The sequence below is a fragment of the Enhydra lutris genome, unplaced genomic scaffold (genome assembly GCF_002288905.1).
Source record: "Enhydra lutris kenyoni isolate GAN:26980312 unplaced genomic scaffold, ASM228890v2 scaffoldscaffold4, whole genome shotgun sequence".
NCBI classification, from domain to species: Eukaryota; Metazoa; Chordata; class Mammalia; order Carnivora; family Mustelidae; genus Enhydra; species Enhydra lutris.
In genome coordinates this window covers 18,802,126-18,823,864 of record NW_019154088.1, presented here as the reverse complement: position 1 = coordinate 18,823,864, position 21,739 = coordinate 18,802,126, and the positions used below count along the sequence as shown (strand labels likewise).

Sequence of the window (21,739 nt, the reverse complement as noted above, 5' to 3'; positions counted from 1 at the left end):
AGATTTCAGAAGTCCTCTTCTACTCCATTCTGCTTTCTTAACCAGTGCTTAACTGCCACAATAAGGGGGCTCTTCCTTTCAATGCTAATTGCATCCCCCAATTGTAGGTACAATATCTTTTTTTTAAAAAAGATTTTATTTAGGGGTGCCTGGGTGGCGCAATCATTAAGCATCTGCCTTCGGCTCAGGTCACGATCCCAGGGTCCTGGGATCGAGCCCTGCATCGGGCTCCCTGCTCGGTGGGAAGCTTCCCTCTCCCACTGCTTATGCTCCCTCTCTCACTGTGTCTCTGTCAAATAAAGAAATAAAATCTTAAAAAAAAAAAAAAAAGAACTTCTTTACTTATTTGGGGGAGGGAGTGGCAGAGGGGGATAGAGGGACAAACAGACTCTGCACTGAGTGTGGAGCCCGACACAGGGCTCTCTCTTATGACCCTGAGATCATAACCTGAGCCAAAACCAAGAGTCAGATGCGCAACTGACTAAGCCACCCAAGCGCCCCAGTACATTATTTTTAATAAACTGGCCAAATCTAAAACATACAGAGGAGTGTTCCAGTTCTATGTCCACACAGAGTAAAATATGCCTCTTCCTTTCAAATTCTGTACTGAATTTGATCAAGTGACTCAGGAATGCCTAAGATAGGAATGTGTCCTTCAAGAAATTAAAACCTAATTAAGGTACTACCTCTTCTGACCAAGAGTAAAAAGGACTAGATTTACCCTCCTGCCTTCAACAACTGGGAAACTATAGAGATTACATGAAATCATGATCTTTAGACACTGGAAAACACCCAGTGCAGGACTCTTGATTTCTCTGAAAGAAGGGAAACAAAAACCAAGGGAAACAAAACCAAAAATGATTATCCCGGGGCACCTGGGTGGCTCAGTTGGTTAAGCAACTGTCTTCGGCTCAGGTCATGATCCTGGAGTCCTGGGATCGAGTCCCACATTGGACTCCCTGCTCGGCGGGGAGTCTGCTTCTCCCGCTGATCTCTCTCTCCTCTCATGCTCTCTCTCAAATAAATAAATAAAATCATTTAAAAAAAAATTTAAAAAAAAAAATGATTATCCCAGCTAACTGCCTGGAAGCAGCTTCAGGATCAGGGCACAGGATTGGGAAGGAAAAAGTCCCAAGAGATCAGGCAGGCCAGGATGGCTAGAATTTGGGATGCAATAGTTTTGTTTCCACCAGCCAAAGTGCCCCCATGAGACAGAGGTAGTATCTTCAGAAAGGTGTTAACCTTAATAGTGTTAACCCTAAAGACTGCTCTGGACTCAGGGCGCCTGGGTGGCTCAGTGGGTTAAGCCACTGCCTTTGGCTCAGGTCATGATCCCAGGGTCCTGGGATTGAGTCCCGCATCGGGCTCTCTGCTCAGCAGGGAGACTGCTTCCCTCTCTCTCTCTCTGCCTGCCTCTGTCTGCTGTGATCTCTCTCTGTCAAATAAATAAATAAAATCTTAAAAAAAAAAAAAAAAAGACTGCTCTGGACTCAGCCTAAGAAAACTTAAAGGCAGGTGCTGAAAGGATCAAATTGATTCCAAGCAACTTAACTGCACCAGAACAAAACTTCAATTCTCTCTGAATTGCCTTTAAAGTTTAAAAATGGATTTAATATCAAGATTAGAACAAGGAAGGGGCAGAATAAGCACTGATTTTTTTTTTCTAGATTTGACCTCTATAGGGCTGTAAATCAAAATCTTGGTTGAAAGTTAGATCCAAGATGGCACTAATAGAAATATAATGCAATCACTTACGGAGTTTAAGCTTTCTAGTAACCACATTAAAAATAAAAAGAAACCTGTGAAATTAATTTTGATAACATACTTTTAGTCTAATATATTTAAAATACTATTTCAACATCCTTAATATAAAAATTATTTTACTTTTGCACTACATCTTTGAAATCCAATGTTTATACTTCAAACACATCTCAATTCTGACTGGCCACATTTCAAGAACTGCCAGATGACGATGTACAAAGGGCAAGGCCTGAAAGGGTACTGAGCACAGGAACTTCTGCCCCTGTGAAACCCTCTAATCACTTAGGTCTTTCTGATAACCAGCCCCATCCTGAGGCTCTGTCGGAGCCACTCTAAGTCAGCCCATTAGCATAAAATCAGGTCTGCTCAAAAAAGGCTCCTTGTGAAGCCTGTGTAGTTGAAGACTGGTCCAATATTTGGGTCCAAATCATTTCATTTTTCCCATAGCTCATAATAACTCTTCTACTTAACTCGAGCCACTATTAATCAACTAAAATGAAAAAAATAAATTCTTAACCTTGATCTATCAGGTCTTATACCTTGATTATCAGTGGGGACCATGCTTGTTCCACTCACTGGTTTTGCCCTCAACTTCATTAAATTATATAGTAGCAATTCAGACCAAATCCCTCCCCCTAAGACTATATCATACCTCGCCTCTGTTCCTTTCTGCTTGTCACACAATGTAAGGGATGGAGACGTGCAATCAAACAGATTTCCAAGTACTTTTCCTTCACTGAAATACCAAAAAATCTCTGGGCTCTAGTCTGCCCATTTGGCACATGTCCTGCCAGACTGCATCAGGGAAGAACTTCCTAAGGTCAGCTGTTTAGTGGCCCCAACAATATGTTCTGGAGAATGAAAAGTACTCATCCGGGGGTGCCTGCGTGGCTCAGTGGGTTAAGCCTCTGCCTTCGGCTCAGGTCATGATCTCAGGATCCTGGGATCGAGTCCCGCATCGGGCTCTCTGCTTGTCGGGGAACCTGCTTCCTCCTCTCTCTCTGCCTGCCTCTCTGCCTACTTGTGATCTCTCTCTGTGAAATAAATAAATAAAATCTTTAAAAAAAAGAAAATCCACTTAGGAAAATAGTTTAAATAATTAAAGTAAATTGATTCCTTTCTTGGAAAGAAGCCCACAATCTAGCTGCAAAAGAACTCACTGTATTTTGAGCATTTCAGATGCTCCAGGAAACTCATGGCTATTTGACATCATTCATATTTTCCCCCTGCCCAGGTCTGTCTTCCCTGTATCCAGGCCACAATCTTTAAGTTCTCAGGGTTCTCTACATCCATCTTTTAGGTACCTTCCTATCTTGGATCCAGGCACCCACCATAAAGTTTCCCAGGTGATGCATAGGAAAAAACATTTCCTTTTAAGTAATTCTGTTTCCTGTTTCCTGCTGCTTATTCAGAAGACCTGTTCTTCCTAAATTTCCTGATGCTGTTGGCCTTGTTAATGTATGTTGCCCCCCACTCATTATCACAGTGCTCACTCTTCTAAAAAACAGGCAATGGGGGCGCCTGGGTGGCTCAGTGGTTAAAGCCTCTGCCTTCGGCTCAGGTCATGATCTCGGGGTCCTGGGATCGAGTCCCGCATCGGGCTCTCTGCTCAGCAGGGAGCCTGCCTCCTCCTCCTGTCTCTCTCTGCCTGCCTCTCTGCCTACTTGTGATCTCTCTGTCAAATAAATTAAAAAAAAAAAAAAACAAAAAAAAACAACAAAAAAAAAAAATAAAAAAATAAAAAACAGGCAATGCTAACTTAGCTGGTAAATCTGCCTTATCATATTCATTAGCTACCTATCTTAAGCTTCACTGATCAAATGTCCACTGTTTTCTGTCCTAGAACAAGTTCTTTTAGATCAGTACAGCTTCATGGACATCTGCTATAATGCAGAAACATCCTCCTCCAAGTCATCATATCTGTAATCACACTGTATTTGCAGAGAGATTTCTTAAATGGCATGGCGCCTTCTCATAGGACTTAGCTTTCAGGTCGGTAAAGGTCCCACCAAGCACTCATGCTTCCTCTTTCCCACCTGGTAGAAATTGGCACAAGCTGGTTTCACCAGAACCCCTTTCTGCTGACCTGTATCTATAAACTAGGTCAGATCACTTTGCTTCATTTTTCGGAGAGCCATGGGATTGCCAAAATCAATCCCTGGATATTACCTGGTCTCAGATTACTTATTTTGAGAGGACAAGTCATTCATTCAGTAAACTGAGCCCCTAACACTGAGTGCCTATTATGTATCAGGCAAAAGGAACATAAAACATTTACATGGTCCTTAATCATAAAAAGTTCATAGTTTCATTATGTACACAAATAAACAAGTAGCTTTCATACAATCATGAATCCTGGCCCATTTGGCCATAGCCCACCCTCCCTTCACCAGGCTCTTCTTTTCAACTACTGCAGCAGGTGTGGTGCATTTTACCTTCTGTGCCCCAAAGATGGGGCTGCCAATCTCAGAATTTGTCTGCTATACATTATAGCCAACGGTAGGCACAAATCGGTGAGATTTAATGCCATTTTTGATCTAGCTTTGTGTTTTAGGATACACATGCAGAAATGGCCAGGAGACTCAGAGTCTTTGGTCACTAAGTCACCAACTGACTTACTGTGTTTCTTGCATCTTCTGGTGGCTTTAGGGAGAGGGAATAATAGAAACAGAACACTGCTTTGAATGCTCTGATCAGGCTACAGAGGATACGGACATGCACCTGAGGATCAATCCACACTCTAACCTGTCAGAAGCCCACAAAGTTCTCTTTGAACATCACACAAAAACAGCAGTATCTTGGGACGCCTGGGTGGCTCAGTTGGTTAAGCAGCTGCCTTTGGCTCAGGTCATGATCCCAGCGTCCTGGGATCGAGTCCCACATCGGGCTCCTTGCTCGTCAGGGAGCCTGCTTCTCCCTCTGCCTCTGCCTGCCATTCTGTCTGCCTGTGCTTGCTCGCTCTCCCTCTCTCTCTCTGACAAATAAATAAATAAAATCTTAAAAAAAAAAAAAAAACAGCAGTATCTTTACTTTTAACCAATTAGACCACATTCTTCGGGACCATTATGAGTAAATTACTCTTTTCATCCTATTCCAGTTGTGTCTGTTCTGTTTCACCAACCCCATCAAATCACTGAGTAGGATTTACTGATTACTCTGCTGTTTAGACAATAAAAAAACACACAGACCAAAGAACAGTATAGATCATTTTGTATTTATTACACGTTTAACTGAATTTTTTGCAATTACAGAATTCAACTCCAAAATAAGGTAATTAATGCCTGTTAGGCTGTCATTCTCACTTGCATTTTTCTCTCCTAAAATTTTACACAGCAAAACACCTTAAAGACATGTGACTAGGTTCAGTGCACTTTCAGTGGCTCACAAGTATGAGACAAAGACCACATTTATCCATAAAAAAGACAAAGAGCTCAATATTGTACAATATTACGGACATGAAATAAAAGAGAAGAAAAAATACAATACTGCATTTTCAGCACAACTGTTTTGGTAGAGGCTAGCAGGTCACTGCTTAAAACGCTGCCGCTCTGCAGGGCACATGCTGCGCTCGGCAAGCTTGGCACATGAGCGCTTGGGGACTGTGCTGCTTCCATCTGTGGTATCTTCAGAAGGACCCTCACTCGGGGCCCACGTTCCCCTGAGCCTGATCTGCTCGCCCCCACAGGGACTACTCTGGTGGGAGCCTGTCTGCCCTGTATTCACCTCCAGGTTCACGCCTGCCATCGCCGGCCTTCTCACACAACTGAGGGTCCCCACCAGAGCTCTTACTCCAAATGTTGCCCCCTCACATGACTAAACTGCGACTGTACGGTAAAGAGATCGTCTACCCACAAAACTCATTCTCCCTACTTTAGAGTCACAGCTCCTGCAATGCAAAAAAGGTTGGTGATGCCTGATTTAGAATTTAAAACATTGAATTAATCTAGGCAAAATATATACTGATCTGAAGTTCTTTACAATTTACTCTCTTTTTGTTGTTGTTTTTAAAACCATAAAAATATAAACACTGTAAACATTCTACTAATCACTTCAGCAGAAACTCTGACACCCTATTTTCCATTTAGTGAGTTCAGAAAGAACAAAAGTGGCACGAAGTTCCCTGTGGCAGGCCAAAACAACGTCCCCACCCAAACCTACCATTACACATGTCCCACCATTAGACAGCTCTGCTGGCCAAGCCATGTCTTTCATGACAACTGCCGCTGCCACCCCTGAACAATCTTGCAGCCAAGCAGCACTATAGTTCATTGTAATCTCTCCCAGGCGGTTGTCCGTCTGCTTGCTGGACACCTTACACCCACTGCTCCATACTCAACCCCGCCTTTATGATCACACAAACACAGAGAAGTAAGGACACAAAAAATTAGAGCACCTCCTTTGCCATACACTACTCTCCTCTACAAAGTGAGAGGATACATCTTATTTCTTTGTCAGAGTAAGAGCAGAATTAGGGGGGTGTTGGTGACAGAGGTAGAAATAAAGAAGCTGATAAGTTTAGCCCCCAGTGTCCACTACACCCCAGAGAGAGCTCATACCCTTCACTACAACGCTGGGAACCTGAAGATGAATCTGATCTTCTACTCAAAAGGAGAAACCTAGACAGGAAATTCCAGTCATTTATCATTGCTCTTGTAGCAAGGTTTCACTGCATGTTTTTAAAAGCATAAAATTAACAAGGTGCTACCTTTTTAAAAACAAGTAACTTTAATATTAATTTTTTAAAATAGCGCTTGAGTTTTTAGGGAGGAAAACACTAGACATGAAAAACTAATGAACTCTATCAGCTCTGGAGAATCCCCTTAGTATCTGTATCAGTTATGATTAGTGAGATAATTTAAACCAAATTCCACACCTGTGTGACAAACAGTACCAACTAACCAGAGAATTAACTGCAAGGACTTAAAATTATATTACCAGAACAGTGTCCATGGTGAAGTGTCAGAAAAGTGAAATAATAAATATTTTCCACAGCACCATAAGATTTTATAAAATACTTACTATTTCAGTTTTTAACTTTAATGTACAATCTCAAGATTGTGGTCCATCATTCATAGTAGGCTTAACCTCTTTTACTGATAAGAGTTCTGACAGAGGCCATAAAGGCACAACTAACAACAAAAAAATGATATATTTTACTGAAGAATCTGTCTGGTATACTTAAGCAGTCACTGCTTTGGCTCTATCCACTGAGTACTAGCGGACTCAAAAAGCCAGTAAAGATGACTTTCCCATTTGTACTCACAAAATTCAGCTTGTCAAAAGGACCTAAATGGACCTAAATGGACACTAAGATATTCACCATAACTAAAATGTCCTTTTATATCTGTTTGTTTTAGTACTGTGTGCTCTTATAGGTTGTGTTTCCACATGACAATATTTTGTAAATGGCTCTGGGTTTTTAAAATAAGAATACAGTGATTCACTTTGAATTTTAAAAATAAATGCAAGTGGGAAAATAAACAAATTTTGTAGCCAAATTATCTACAAGTATGTGTAATGAGTTATCTACAATAAAAACTATATCACAGATTGGATCCCCCCAATATCCAGCATGCTCATGGATCTCCTGAACTGTCAGTGTGTGCTGTGCCAACTTAGTTCAGTACTGATTTAAGCAAAACATAATTGAAAGTAATTACCTGCCTATCAAAAAGCTTACTGCATTCCAAAGCCAAATATGAATTAGGTTTGGGATTATCAATGCCATGTCTGTCTCCCCTCCATTAGTGCAGAAAACTGAGACTTGGCTTTACTACAAATCAGCTAGCACTAGAGGAAATTTGCTATAAAATTACTTATAACAAAATAAATATTTTCAGTCCCTCTACACTAAGTGACATATAAATCATTAGCAATTTATAACATTAGTTTAGGTCACTTTTTTGGGACCCAAACGTACTGTACAATCCTGAGTAAAAGGTTAAGGATACAGTTCCTTGGGGATCTTTCTTGATCAGGATTCATAAAGAAAACACATAGAACCATAGCTTATAATAAGCCCCGTTTTCATTAGAAGTACCAAGAGTTCTTTTTACTTTGGTAAGTACGTTTATCTATGTAAACCATTTATTCTGATGGAGTAAAATATAAGCAGAGCTTCTGCTAGGATCCCTCCATCACCTTCTGACACTGATACAGTAAATAGTCAGGAAGAGTAGAGCAGGAGGATCTAAACCACAGGGCTAATACGTCACCATGAACTCGAAAATGCAGCAAGCAGGGGATGGATGGGAGCAGCTGACAGGCCAAAAGCCCTTCATTGCCTACAACAAAACAAAAATTAAAAATTCTTTAAGACAAAGGGACTTCAGTAGACATTTCTCCAAAGAAGGTATATAAATGGCCAACAGGCATGTGAAAAGACATTCAACATCACTGAACAGTACAGAAATGCATTCCTACTCATATCTAAGATATATATATGAGTATATATATATGTGTGTGTGTGTGTGTGTGTGTGTGTGTGTGTGTCACACACACACACACACACACACACACACACACACTCGTATGTATGTATAACAACTGCTGGTGAGGATGTGGAGAAACTGGAACCTCTATGTACTGCTGGTGGGAATGTAAATGGTACAGATGCTGTGGAAAATGATATGGCAGTTTCTTCAAAAATTAAATATAAAATTATATAACCAAAAGAACTGAGAGCAGGGACTTGAACACAGATTATCTGCACACTCACATTCACAGCAGCATTATTTCTAATAGCCAAAAGGGGGAAGCAACCCAAGTGTCCATCAAGAGATGAAGGGATAAACAAAATGTGGTACATTCATACAGTGAATAGTAAATAGTGTTCAGGCTTAAAAAGGAAAGAAGTTTTGACACATGCTACATGAATGAACCTTGAAGACAGGTTAATGAAATAAGCCAGTCACAAAAGGACAAATATTGCATGATTCTGCTTATATGAGACACCTAGAATAGTTGAATTCATAGAGACAGAAATAAGAATGGTGGTTGCCAGGAGGTAGAGAGGGAGGGGGAATGATGAGTTAGTGTTTAAAAGGCACAGAGTTTTAGCTAAAGAGGAAAAAGTTCTGGAAGTGATGGTGGCAATGGTTGTACAACAACATGAATGTACTTAATGCCAAAGAACTGTACATTTAAAATTGGTTAAAATGGAAACTTTCGTCATGTGTAATTTACCACACACAAAAAATTACTTAATAATGTCTGAACAACACACTCAATTGAAAGGTACTTATAACAGGAAATACAGCTCTACGAAATCGGATACTCATAGAAGCTGATTTGTGTTCTGACTATGAGCAAGCCCCTATAAATACAAGATTGCCTTTTCGTAACTCTACGAACCTATAATCTCAACAACTTGAAGTCTTAGTTTCTGTTGCAGGGTCTTTAGGGCAGAAGGCAGAGCAGCTTGAGATTCTGACACTTTAACATTTTGCTTCACATCATTTGCGAAGGATAACCAGAGTTTGCCAAAGTTTTCAGTTGAGATTTTTAATGGCCTGAAAATAATTTTTAAAATTAGATTTATGTCCAGAAGAATGAAATAATTCTAAACAAACAAATACATATCAAATAACTCATGAGAATAGAACACAATCTTTGTAAACCTGGGTCCTGCAAAATTTATGTTTTAAATTAACTATGATTAGAATGTTTACCATCCTCCAAACTGATGAAAATACTGAAAAAAGATGTTATTAAAGTGTAGATGTCTTTTCAATAAATCACTCAGCTCTCTCTAAGTATTAGTAATTTCAGTAAAATTCTACCAAGTAATTTCATGAATCATTTAAACATAAAACTTTCATGTATACTTTGGATTTGGGGATAGTAAGACACTATCAACATCGTGTACAAGAGTATGAATACAAGTATCTAGCACCTTATGTAAATTAGACCAAGGAAAGAATTTTAATAAATGTATTTTTGGAAACGGTTCATGAGGGGCGCCTGGGTGGCTCAGTGGATTAAAGCCTCTGCCTTCGGCTCAGGTCATGATCCCAGAGTCCTGGGATCAAGCCTGCATTGGGCTCTCTGCTCAACAGGCAGCCTGCTTCCTCCTCTCTCTCTGCCTGCTTCTCTGCCTACTTGTGATCTCCGTCTGTCAAATAAATAAATAAAATCTTAAAAAAAAAAAAAAGAAAACGGTTCATGAGACTGAAGATCAAATAGTGAACACTGGGTCTCTGGGGGTAGAATTCTAAGGAACTTTCAAATTCTACTTATATTTTTCTATAGCATTTGAATTTTTATAATAATTGCATACTTATTTTATAATTAGGAAAAATATTTTTTAAGGATACATAGGATTTTATTAATACACACTGAAGAACTGTTTATTGTATATATTGTACTTTTTCAGGTCACTAATGCTCGCCATGGGATACACCTTTAGTCAGAGAATATAAGTTTTTAGAAGGCTGGATTCTATCTTATACAGCACCATACACAGAAATATATTCTTTGAAAGAGTGACAGTGTTTTTACTAAAAGATTTTAAAGAGTGGATAAAAATTATAGCAGTGTAACACAAATGAATGGGTGAAGGTTAAAAAAATTTTATAGATATTCAGTGGCATTCTGCAATCTTGGTTCAGGCAACGTTCAATTTAAAAAATGCTTGAATACAGTAAAATTTAGGGACGCCTGGGTGGCTCAGTTGGTTAAGCAGCTGCCTTCGGCTCAGGTCATGATCCCGGGGTCCTGGAATCGAGTCCCACATCAGGCTCCTTGCTTGGTGGGGAGCCTGCTTCTTCCTCTGCCTATTGCTCCCCCACTTGTGCGCTTTCTCTCCCTCCCTCCCTCTCTCTCTCTCTCTCTGTGACAAATAAAAATCTTTAAGAAAAAAAAAACACAGTAAAATATATCCATAAAACCAAATGAGAGCAGAAGAGTGAAGAAGTTATCTTCAATTATTCTGATAATACTACATAGTGTCTAGTATAATGCTAAATACTGACAATATCTCTAACAGAAGTTTAATAACCTTGAGTAATTTTCTTATAGATCTCTAAAGCTTAGTAAACAGATTTTATGAAATAATTATTCAAATCAATGAAATACAAATGAGAGAAACTTTAAAAGCTTTTTTTTTAAAAAGCAAGGCAGAATCTATGAAGTTATTTCAGCTTAAACATTACTTTAATGTTACTTTCTCTCAGAGGTTTTCCAAGATTACTAATCAACCCCAGCCTAAATCAGGTCCCATATTATAATTGTTCTTCATACCATTTACTTTCTTTTCACAGCATATTTCAAAATTAGATATGCATTCATGTGATTGTTTAATGTCTCTTCCCCAGACTGAACACTCCCTAAAGGTAGGGACTGTATATTTATTATACTCCCTAGCACCTAGCACAGTGTGTCTGTCCAGAGAGAAGGCCTAATAAATATTTGCTAAATGAATGAATAACTTGAATTAACTTTCCAGAAGATATTTACCTAATGAAATCTAATAGTGATAAGTTTACAGAAAATTCAAGCTGAACAGACGGGGTATCCATCATCTGATAGTTTATAAAACCAGAAAGATTCCCTTCTGTAAAAGGTTCCTCCATCTGTACGCTATATTGAAAGGTTTTGATGCTTCCTGCTTCTATTGGGGGCAAGCAGCATCCAGGTTGCTCGGTGATCTGTAAATAAAAATAATAAAAGTACTGAAGAAGGGATCAATACAGACTATCATATGAATACCAATTTTCTACTTTATTGAAGTGATACAAAAACACACTACTGTAAGATGCTGAAAATAAACCACATCATGAAAATGACTGACAACTTTGAGAAAAATTCATTAGCACAGATAATTAAGAAATAGTGTATAGGTAAAAGATATGTAACAAATTGCAGTGAAAATCTCTGTAAAATATAGCAACAACAATATAAAAATTATTAAACTTGTCTCTTTTGGTTCTCAATCCTGGCTAGCACCAGATGTTTAAAGAGCTAGGAGATTTGGCGCACCTGGAAGGTTCAGTCAGTTAAGTGTCTGCCTTCAGCTTGGGTCATGATCCCAGGGTTGGGCTCCCTCTCAGCAGGGAGTCTACTTCTCTCTCTCTCTCTCTCTCTCTCTCTGCCCATCCCCCTGCTCCTGCTCCCTTTCTCTCTCTCTCCTCTCAGATAAATAAAATCTTTAAAAAATTAAATTTATTTTTTAAAATCCCAGGGGAGTTAAAAATGTGTGTGTGTGTGTGTGTGTGTGTGTGTGTGTGTGTGTATATATATATATATATATATATATATATACACACACACACACACACACACACACACAGGTGTCTTCCCTTCTCAATCTACACACTCAAGCTATGGGGATAGAACTCAAGCAACTGGATTGGATTTTGTTTTATTTTAATTTCCTTAATTTTTTATTCATAGTACCATTACCACAATTTACAGGGCAATATACCTGATATAATGAAAAGAATAAGACAAAGACAAAGCTGCAACAGATAAAAGACCTTAGGAATGTACATCTAATTGATACCACATTGCATTAATCAGTAATTGCACTTTTTGCAAACTGTGGCTATGACGGTCCTGAACAAGAAGATTTTCCTATTTAAGTTTAGTAACTTTTCTGACTTTGGATCATCATTACTTCTGTGGCAAATTTTTACAGTTCTTCTAATGCTTTTGAGACAACTGTCCTAAAGTAACGTGTAGCTTTCCTGACAACTCCTCACTCCTCTCCCGGCTAAGAACTATAGCCCTTTTCTTCTGTTTTTTTTAGAACCTTTTGCTACCAAATCCACCACTTGCGCCACCAGATCCATAACCATCACCACAGGATTCCCCAAGCTTCTTCCAACAAAATGCCCCCCTTCATGGGTCCATAATTTGATTGCCGTTGTCCACTGTAACTTCCAAAATCATTATAGTTTCCACCACCACCATAGTTACCACCTCCAAAATTTCCTCCTTCATTATGACCATCATATCCTCCACCATCACCACCATTTCTGCCTCTTTGGTGTCCATATCCTGGTCCACCAATACCTTAGCCTCCTCAACTACTATAACCAGGACAACCACCACAGTTGCCACATCACCTCCTCTATAACTGCCTCTGTTGCCACCACCTCAACCACCATAACTTCCTCTTCCACCAAAGTTTCTACCATGGCCAAAGTCAGCACCACCTCCAAAGTTTCCTCCACGACCCATGAAGTTCCACCTCCACAACCTCTTTGTGATCCAAATGACTGCACTTCTTGTTTAGAAAGGGCCTTTTTCACTTCACAATTATGCCCATTAATAGTGTGATATTTCTGAACAATTCTATCAACTGTATCATGACCATCAAAAGTTACAAAAGCAAATCCTCTTTTTTCTACTCTGTCTTCCATAACTTCTATGGTTTCAATCTTGCCATACTTTTCAAAGTAGTCTCCCAAATTATATTCTTCTGTATCTTCTTTAATACCACCAACAAAAATTTTCTTCACTGTTAGATGGGTACCAGGCTTTACAGAATCCTCTCTAGAAACAGCTCTCCTTGGTTCCACTACACGCCCATCAACCTTGTGTAGTCAGGAACACATTGCTGCATCTACCTCTTCAACACGAGAGTAAGTCACAAAACCAAAACCCCTAGAAAGTTTTTGTTTGGGGGTCTCTCATCACCACCATTTGTAAGTATACCCCATTTTTCAAAATGTTCTGTTAAATTAACATCAGTTAGTTTCTAAGCTCAAACCACCAGAAAACAGTTCTCTCAACTGCTCTGGTTCCTTTGGATCATGGCCCCCTCCTCCCAGTGGCAGCAGCAATAGCCAGAGTGGGGCTTGGGGAGGACTGGGCAGCAGTTTTACCTCCATTTTGAGGCTGGAATCTCTTTCATTTTTTTTTAAGTTCCACTGGTGAACTTAATGCCCATCTAGAGTCAGGAACTTCTGCCCTTGTCAGTGGTTCAGGCAATAACCCATTCAACACATTTTAGCCCACAGAAGAAATGGAGTGCATCTTGTGGAGTAACTAACTCATCTAGTGGTCAAATCTCATCATAACTCCACCAAGGACACCCATACAATAACGTAATTAAACATATTTCCAGAAATCACAATGGCAATCTCTTAAAGCTAGGGAAGAGGGACGCCTGGGTGGCTCAGTTGCTTGGACGACTGCTTTCGGCTCAGGTCATGATCCCGGAGTCCCAGGATTGAGTCCCGCATCGGGCTACCAGCTCCACAGGGAGTCTGCTTCTCCCTCTGACCTTCTTGCCCATGCTCTCTCACTGCCTTTCTCTCAAATAAATAAATAAAATATAAAAAAAAAAAAAAAGCTAGGGAAGAAATGCAATTGGTGCCCAAGCACTCAGTATAGAATAATAAATCAATGAAAGAAAAAGGCAACAGACAATATACATATTTATCCTTCAATAGTCTTACTCTTTGATGTTCTGCTTTGTTAATCTGAGAACTTTGTCTCACTGTTTATAACAAGAATGAATGAGACATTTAAAGAGTGCAAAAAAACACAAAATACACACTGAAAATAATAACACAGTAACACATACCATGTGCCAGGGACTGCTGTAAGCATTTTACAGATATTAATTCATTTTCTCCTCTCAGTAACAGGCAGACACTATTAATATCTTCATTTTAAATGTGAGGAAACTCAAAGTTACATAACCTGACCATGTAACACAGCTAATAAGTAGCAGAAGCAAGATTCAAAGCTAAACATTCTGAGTCAATAGCCCACCTTTTTAACTACTGTGCTCTATTGACACTTGCTTTATCTTTATGGCTTTCCCCAATACAGGTGGAAAATCTTTATGTTTCCTTGTCTCTTTTGAATAATTTATCCCTACTCAAAATAATAAAGAAAAAACCTGTCACACCTTTGGGGTTTTATACTAAAGAGAAAAGGATGTGGAAGAAATTTATAAACCATCAGAAGATCAAACATCAGAAACACTAAGTAAGTATTGTCCATTTAAGGCAGAAATAAGGAACCATTCATTGTCTTACCTTGAAATTTTCTGCTGGAGCAATTTCTAAGTTAGCACTTTTCAATTCCAAACCACTCTTATTAGAAACTGACCAGACCATGAATAAACAATCATCTTTCCAAATTTTGTAAGAAGACACTGATATGGTTTCATTATGACAGACCTCCACAAGATCTGAATGCATGTGTTCAGAAGTTTCTTCCAGCAAAGAAGCAGCTAAAGAGGTTTCATTAGCAACTGAGGGTGCAGTGGACTGAGAAGGGTGAAAACCTTCCATATTATTATCAGTGAATAAAGAGGGTGAAGAAGACAGCTTGCAATTGGAGAGTTTCTCAACTGAGGGCAGTTCTGTGAGTGACTCAGAATCCAAAAGCTCAGAGTTGAGAGAAAATTTACTTAATTCTTTGTCTCCTCTATCCTGCAAAGTATCCAAATAATAATCATCTTCGTAAGTCGCATCTGACGAAGAACCAAAGTAAGAACAGGTCATATGAGCACTGGTTGTTTCTCCACTTTTGGATTCCTTGACTTTTGATTTCCTTCTGAATTTGTGAGATACGGTATCTGCTTTTCCTAGCTGTAAAAATAAAACATAATAATTCCACCAGTCATGAATTTTAAACATTTTTCTGTAATTTCAAATGAGCATCATTTTACTAACTTAAGATTCTATCTGTAACGCATAGATTAACAAAAGAATCAGAGATGAATAAAATGTTAAGCCCTAAAATTCTGACAGCTACCTCATTTTGAACTATTAGCTAAGTCTTATTTCTCATAAAAACATAAAATCAAAAAAAGAAAGTCAAAAAGTCATTTGTGAACAATTCTAAATATTTGCTCAGTTTTGGAATGCTACAGTAGAGAACTGCAAAAATTAAAAACAGTGAGGGGTACCTGGGTGGTTGAGTTTGTTGGGCATCTGACTCTTGATTTTGGCTCAGGTCATAATCTCAGGTCATGAGATTGAGCCCCGCATTCACTATGTGCTGAGCACAGAGTCTGCTTGAGATTCTCTCCCACTCTCACTATCCCTCCCCAACTACTTGCATGCACTCTCTCTAAAAAAATTAAAATAGGGCACCTGGGTGGCTCAGTCAATTAAGGCTTCAGCTCAGGTCATGATCCCAGGGTCCTGAGATCAAGCCCCACATCAGTCTCCCTGCTTAGTGGGGAGCCTGTTTCTCCCTCTCCCTTACCTGCCACTCCCCGATTTGTGCTCTGTCAAATAAATAAATAAAATCTTTTAAAAAGATAAGAAAAGTAAAAATAAAAAGCAGTAACATTTAAAAAATGAAATAAAAACAGTGAGATACCTAGCCATTTTTTGGGTTTCCAGAGTTGTCCTGTAGAAGAGAAGATACCTTAAAATACTGGAATGGCTCAAATTCTGGTTTGGTAGTCTATAATAACCATGATTTCATGGCCCCACAAGTCAATAAACAGAAAAGAAAAACTGATTTTATCTCAAAAACTAACTGGCAGTAGCTGACACACACAGCAGGCAAGAACTCTATCAGTGACTAGTGATGTTTCCTCCAGACTCAGAAAATGGGAATGGCAAATCTGCCTTCCTTGAACCAAGACTCCTTGGAAATGGTCTGCAAATCTACATTAAGAGTGGAGTGATGGGGGCGCCTGGGTGGCTCAGTGGGTTGAAGCCTCTGCCTTCCGCTCAGGTCATGTTCCCAGGGTCCTGGGATTGAGCCCCACATCGGGCTCTCTGCTCAGCAGGTAGCCTGCCTCCCCGCCTCTCTCCGCCTGCCTCTGTGCCTACTTGTGACCTCTGTCTGTCAAATAAATAAATAAAATCTTAAAAAAAAAAAAAGTGGAGTGATGGTTCACAATTCACTCTTACCCTCCAAAGTCCTATCTAGAATCAGTTTATCAGATTGGCACTCCTCTAAATCCACATCTCCAACCTCCCTGTGGCTGTGGGGCCAACATTCACGAGATTCTAGTTAACCAGAATTCTAGTTCCTCTTCCATACCCTCTCACCCCCTCAAGTCCCAATACTTCTTCCAACTCTCAGCAGATAAGTTTGTCTCCTATCTTTTGATTCGGAAGTTATCAAACAAGAACTAAAATTTTATTCACACAAAAATGAAAAGGAGTGGGTGGGTGAAGGACTTCCACTTTCAAGTAGCTGTGGGACTTGAATTAGAATGTTCAGTGTTGCTCCTCAAGTCAGTAATTCTCTGAGTGTTTTCATTTGTTTTTTGTTTTCTCTCTTCCGTGTTTCATTTCAGGTAGTTTCAAATACTTTGTCTTCAAGATTTTCTTCTTCTGTACTGTCTAATCTGCTGCTAATCAGAAGCTCCACAAGCCATAAGACACTAGAGTGACATATTTGTTAAAATATTTAAAGAAAATAAACAGTCAACCTAGACTTCAGAGAAAATAACTTTCAAAAATGAAGGTAAAAAAGAACAGAAAATCAAGAAACAGACTCTTAACTATCGAGAACAATCTGAGGGTTACCAGAAGGGAGGGGCATGGGGGGTTGGGTTAAATAGATAATGGGGATTAAGGAGGGCACTTGTAGTCATGAGCACCAAATGTTGTATTAAATCACTAAATTCTTCACCTGAAACTAATATTACACTGCAGGTTAACTTACTAGAATTTAAATAAAAACTTAAAAAACTAAAAATGAAGATAAAGTGGAAGGCAAAGATGAGGGGGGGAAAAGCCTTGATCCTTAGAGAGAATTATGTAAAAAATTAACCCAAAAAGGATCTAGTATACCTTAAATGAAAACACATCCTAATTATATTTCTAATATTGAGCTCACCACAAAAAAAAAAAAAAAAAAAAAAAAAGGCTGGATCATTTGTCACACTGAATGTTCTCTTGAGAAAGACTGTTTAGCTGAAAGCTTTGCACTTTGTTGAGAGCTTCAACAGTAGCCGTGGGATTCAGAGATGAGGGCTCCATAAGCCTGGGTGCACTGTGACCACTGAGAACTTCCCCAACGGTGCCAGGGGATTCACAGGTACCCTTAACCACAGTCAGCTAGAACACCTTAAAGACCCAAAATAAGTCACCTTGTGGCTGAAATCCAAATGCTGAGACAGCATTCAATACATTACTTATTAATACATCTAGATTGAATTTTTTTTCCTTAGTAGGGAATATCAAGTCTGATAGAAATGGGGGGTACTAGAAAAGAAAGAGAAAACAGGCAAAGAGTATAGGGATGGAGGGAAAATTCCACCAAGAGAGAAGGAAGATGAAAGAACTGGAATGATGTAAAACTGAAGAAAATGTAGCTCTAACCACAATTCTGTACCAGGTAGGTCCATCAGTCCACCAAACGGAAAATTACATGGAATTCTGAGATGCTCAGAAATAGCACCTGCCCTTCACTCCAATTTTTCATTCTTTTACTATGATAATAATATATCACATAAAAAGTTTTTTAATCATAATGCCTGAGTATAATTTTCATTTTGTGTAATTCCTTTCAGTCTCAATACACTTTTATCTTCTTAGCAGTTATAAACAAAGTATAAATAAAACTTTATATTCTGCCTTTTTGCTTAATATATTACATGTATTTGTTATTTTACAATGCAGTATTTATCATTTTTAATGGCTAAGTAATATTCCGAGCTAATATAATTTATGTATCCATTCTCCTATTAGACATCTAAACTGATTCCTATTTTTTACTATGAAAAATGCCATTTTGAGAAGTACTTTTTCCACAGACATATCAATATTGTTGAACTATTGTCATTGCCAATACTTTCATTAAGCCCCCTTCCCACTGAGAACTGTGAAGTTCCCACTGAGAACTCCTACAGGAGTAATACCTGTGGTCATATGTGTAACTTCATTTGGACCCTGACCCTTGCCCCAGCTGACTGGACTACAGAAAACACCAGACTCAAGCTAAACTAATTAGAATTTCTCTTTCAGGAATATAAAAAGTATGTCATTGGTGGCTCTGGAGCTGGGAAAGCCATTTCCCACCATGTGTATGGGAGCCAAGAACTTTTGTTGAGCCAGTTTTTTTGTACAAGACAGGGACACAGATTCCCAGAGGAATATAATGGACTACTTACCAAATTGACTGTACTTTCTGATCCTAGCCCAACAAATAATGATGATGCCAGCAGCTGCTTTTCTTTCTCCTCTTTAGATTGGGTATGGACTTGACACTGATCCTTTTTTGTTATATTTTGGTCTACATTCTCCATTATTATACTCTCTTGAGGAACAGGTGGAGCTTCAGTTTCATCCCCAGTTTTGCCTTCCTTCTTGGGAAGATAACCCTCTTTCCCCCACAATTTCTTTATACCTTCCAGCTTCAAGCTATTTGTCCTAAGAAGATTAAGAATGAAATCAAAACAACTTAAATAACTGCTGAAGAGTTACTTTCTCAAGGCATTTTTTAAAACACATCATTGCCATGGTCTTTTTTTTTTTTTTAAAGATTTGAATTTATTTATTTGACAGAGATCACAAGTAGGCAGAGAGGCAGGCAGAGAGAGAGAGGAAGGGAAGCAGGCTCCGTGCTTAGCTGAGAGCCCGATGCAGGGCTCGATCCCAGGACCCCGGGATCATGACTTGAGTTGAAGGCAGAGGCTTTAACCCACTGAGCCATCCAGGTGCCCCTGCCATGGTCTTTTAAAAACAGCTTTCACGGGTCCCCCGGGTGGCTCAGTCGGTTAGGTAACAACTCTTGATTTCAGCTCAAGTTATGGTCTGGGGGTTGTGAAATTAAGCCTTGCATCAAGCTCTGCACTGGGGATGGAGCCTGCTTGGGATTCTCTCCCTCTGCCTCTGCCCCCACCCCCTGCTCACACTCTCTCTCTCACTCCTCTCTCTCTGTCAAATAAATAAATACATAAATACATACATACAGCTTTCATATTCTATATGTCAGGAAGTAAAACCTAGATTTTATTTTAGTTTCAGCCAATGTCCCCTCACCCCCCAGCTAAAGGATTGAAGGCAAAAGAACTCTAGACTTAGTTAAAAATTTTAGATGACTTAATTTTCATTTTACAGCTTGAATAAGTTATCCAAAAACAGAACTACTATAAATTAGTTCCTTTCCTCCACTGACTTTTCAAAAATACCTCTAATGCTGATGAGTTAGAGATCAGAAATGACTTTTAAGTTTCTTAGCTATAATCACCCAATGAAGGAATAGACATTATATAATAAAATCCTGTTGAAAGCAAAAAAAAAAAAAAAATCATTCAAACCCATTCTTAACCCATCCAAAAAGTTTTCTTAATGTGAACACTAGCTACATTTTCAACTATTATAAATGTACTTTTCTTAAAATGAAACGAAGTCTGAGCTCTAAAAGAAAAAATTAAGAGTTTTGGCATGAAGGTTATGTTTCTTTATGCCTGAGTTGAAGAATTAAAAGTAGTGATTAGAATTTGGACTCACCTGCTGTTGTGTCAAAAGTTACAGCTATGAATAATCCCAAGTGCAGGCTGAAACAGCCAAAGATTACCTTTATTGTTTACATATAAGAACTGTGTGTCCATTGCACTTGGCTCATTTAAGCATCCCTGTCATAATCCAAAACAGCATTGTAAAATTTGTACCACAAGATAGTCAGATCATGAAATGAATCTAACAGAAAAACTCAGAAATATCTGTACTGGTTATTAGTCCCTTCCAGTTTGTTGGAATCATGATCAATTTGGTTTTCTATACTATGCCAGAAACAAAGACAGGTGGTTATACCTCATACTGAGTGAAGAACTAATGCTATTAAATACAAATTAGCTGAAAGACAATCTGAATGTTAATAAAGAATGCCTAGGGGCGCCTGGGTGGCTCGGTGGGTTAAAGCCTCTGCCATCGGCTCGGGTCATGATCCCAGGGTCCTGGGATCGAGCCCCACATCGGGCTCTCTGCTCTGCAGGGAGCCTGCTTCCTCCTCTCTCTCTCTCTGCCTCTCTGCTTACTTGTGATCTCTGTCAAATAAATAAATAAAATCTTAAAAAAAAAAAAAAAAAAGAATGCCTAGAGGGAATTAGTCTAATCCTCCTCATTGAATTTTACTGCTGAATGTTCCTTTACAAATATCTTGATTTCTCCTTTTCTTTCACGTACCAAAAGAGCCTTCTAAAAAAGTTTTTTTTAGAAAAAGTAAAACTATTAGTTATCCATCAGACCTGTGAGAAGAAAAGCAGTTTTCTTGCATGAGCAGATCAAAAGTGGTTACAGGAACCACTAAGATGACCCCCAGCATCTCTAGGATGCTCAACAGCAGAAACTCAAAGGGATTCATAAATGCCCACAGTGTTTCTATAACCCTGTTTATAAAAATACATCCTTTAATTAAGAAGAAAAAGGGGAAACTCCCCAAGTTTTACTAGTAAATTATTTAAATATCAGTTAACAAAAAAAGTTAAGTGTGGTGGACCCTGGGATGCTCCATCCAGATGACCCTTCAATAAAGGACTTATTGTCCCAATCGCTGGGAGTACAGCATGCTTTGGCATTGCCTCGGCTGCAGAGGGACACATTGCCTGAGACCATATACCTCCCTGGGCAGCCCACACCCAGTGACTGATGAACAGAAGTGTAGAGTCCTGGCCACCCATGTGGACCCAACTCAGGACAACTCTGAAGGGTCACTCTAACTTCTGAGGTCCCCACAGGGTCAGCAGACTGCTGTTAGACTGCATTGCATCTTAACTCCTTCCTATGCCCAAACCTGCTTCTTTCTCCTTCTTTCCACAGGTGGTGATCCCAAGGGCACTCCTTTACATTCTGCATGCTAAATCCATCACGGAATGCACTTCCCAGGGAATCCAATCCACAACAACAGGCAAAATAGGAAAGGAGAGGAAAAATAAGCCTAAAAGGAGCTTCAAGATACTTTAAAGACTTTTCTGGCATATTTCATCTGCATACATGCCTATTATCAACATAAATTCTCTGTCATGGATTATGTATTGGCAGCCTAAAAAGCAGGAAAAGTAAGTAAGAACACAAAATATGTTTCTTTACAATATGAGACATAC

The 21,739-nt window shown here is 39.1% G+C and overlaps 1 protein-coding gene across 2 annotated transcripts in view; it reads right to left on the bottom strand.

Moving 5' to 3' along the window:
• Positions 1-4,989: 4,989 nt before the first annotated feature.
• Positions 4,990-21,739, bottom strand: part of LOC111138820 (adaptor related protein complex 4 epsilon 1 subunit) — a 58,876-nt gene continuing 42,126 nt past the window's right edge. The window contains exons 17-21 of one of the 2 annotated variants that reach the window (XM_022490726.1): positions 18,806-19,064; positions 14,754-15,311; positions 11,218-11,408; positions 9,115-9,272; positions 4,990-8,045 (exon numbers count right to left, since the gene is read on the bottom strand). In XM_022490726.1, the coding sequence (XP_022346434.1) occupies positions 7,885-8,045; positions 9,115-9,272; positions 11,218-11,408; positions 14,754-15,311; positions 18,806-19,064 (1,327 nt within the window). In that variant the 3' untranslated portion in view covers positions 4,990-7,884. The remainder of the gene's footprint in view (positions 8,046-9,114; positions 9,273-11,217; positions 11,409-14,753; positions 15,312-18,805; positions 19,065-21,739) is intronic. The other variant, XM_022490732.1, reaches the window with a different exon arrangement.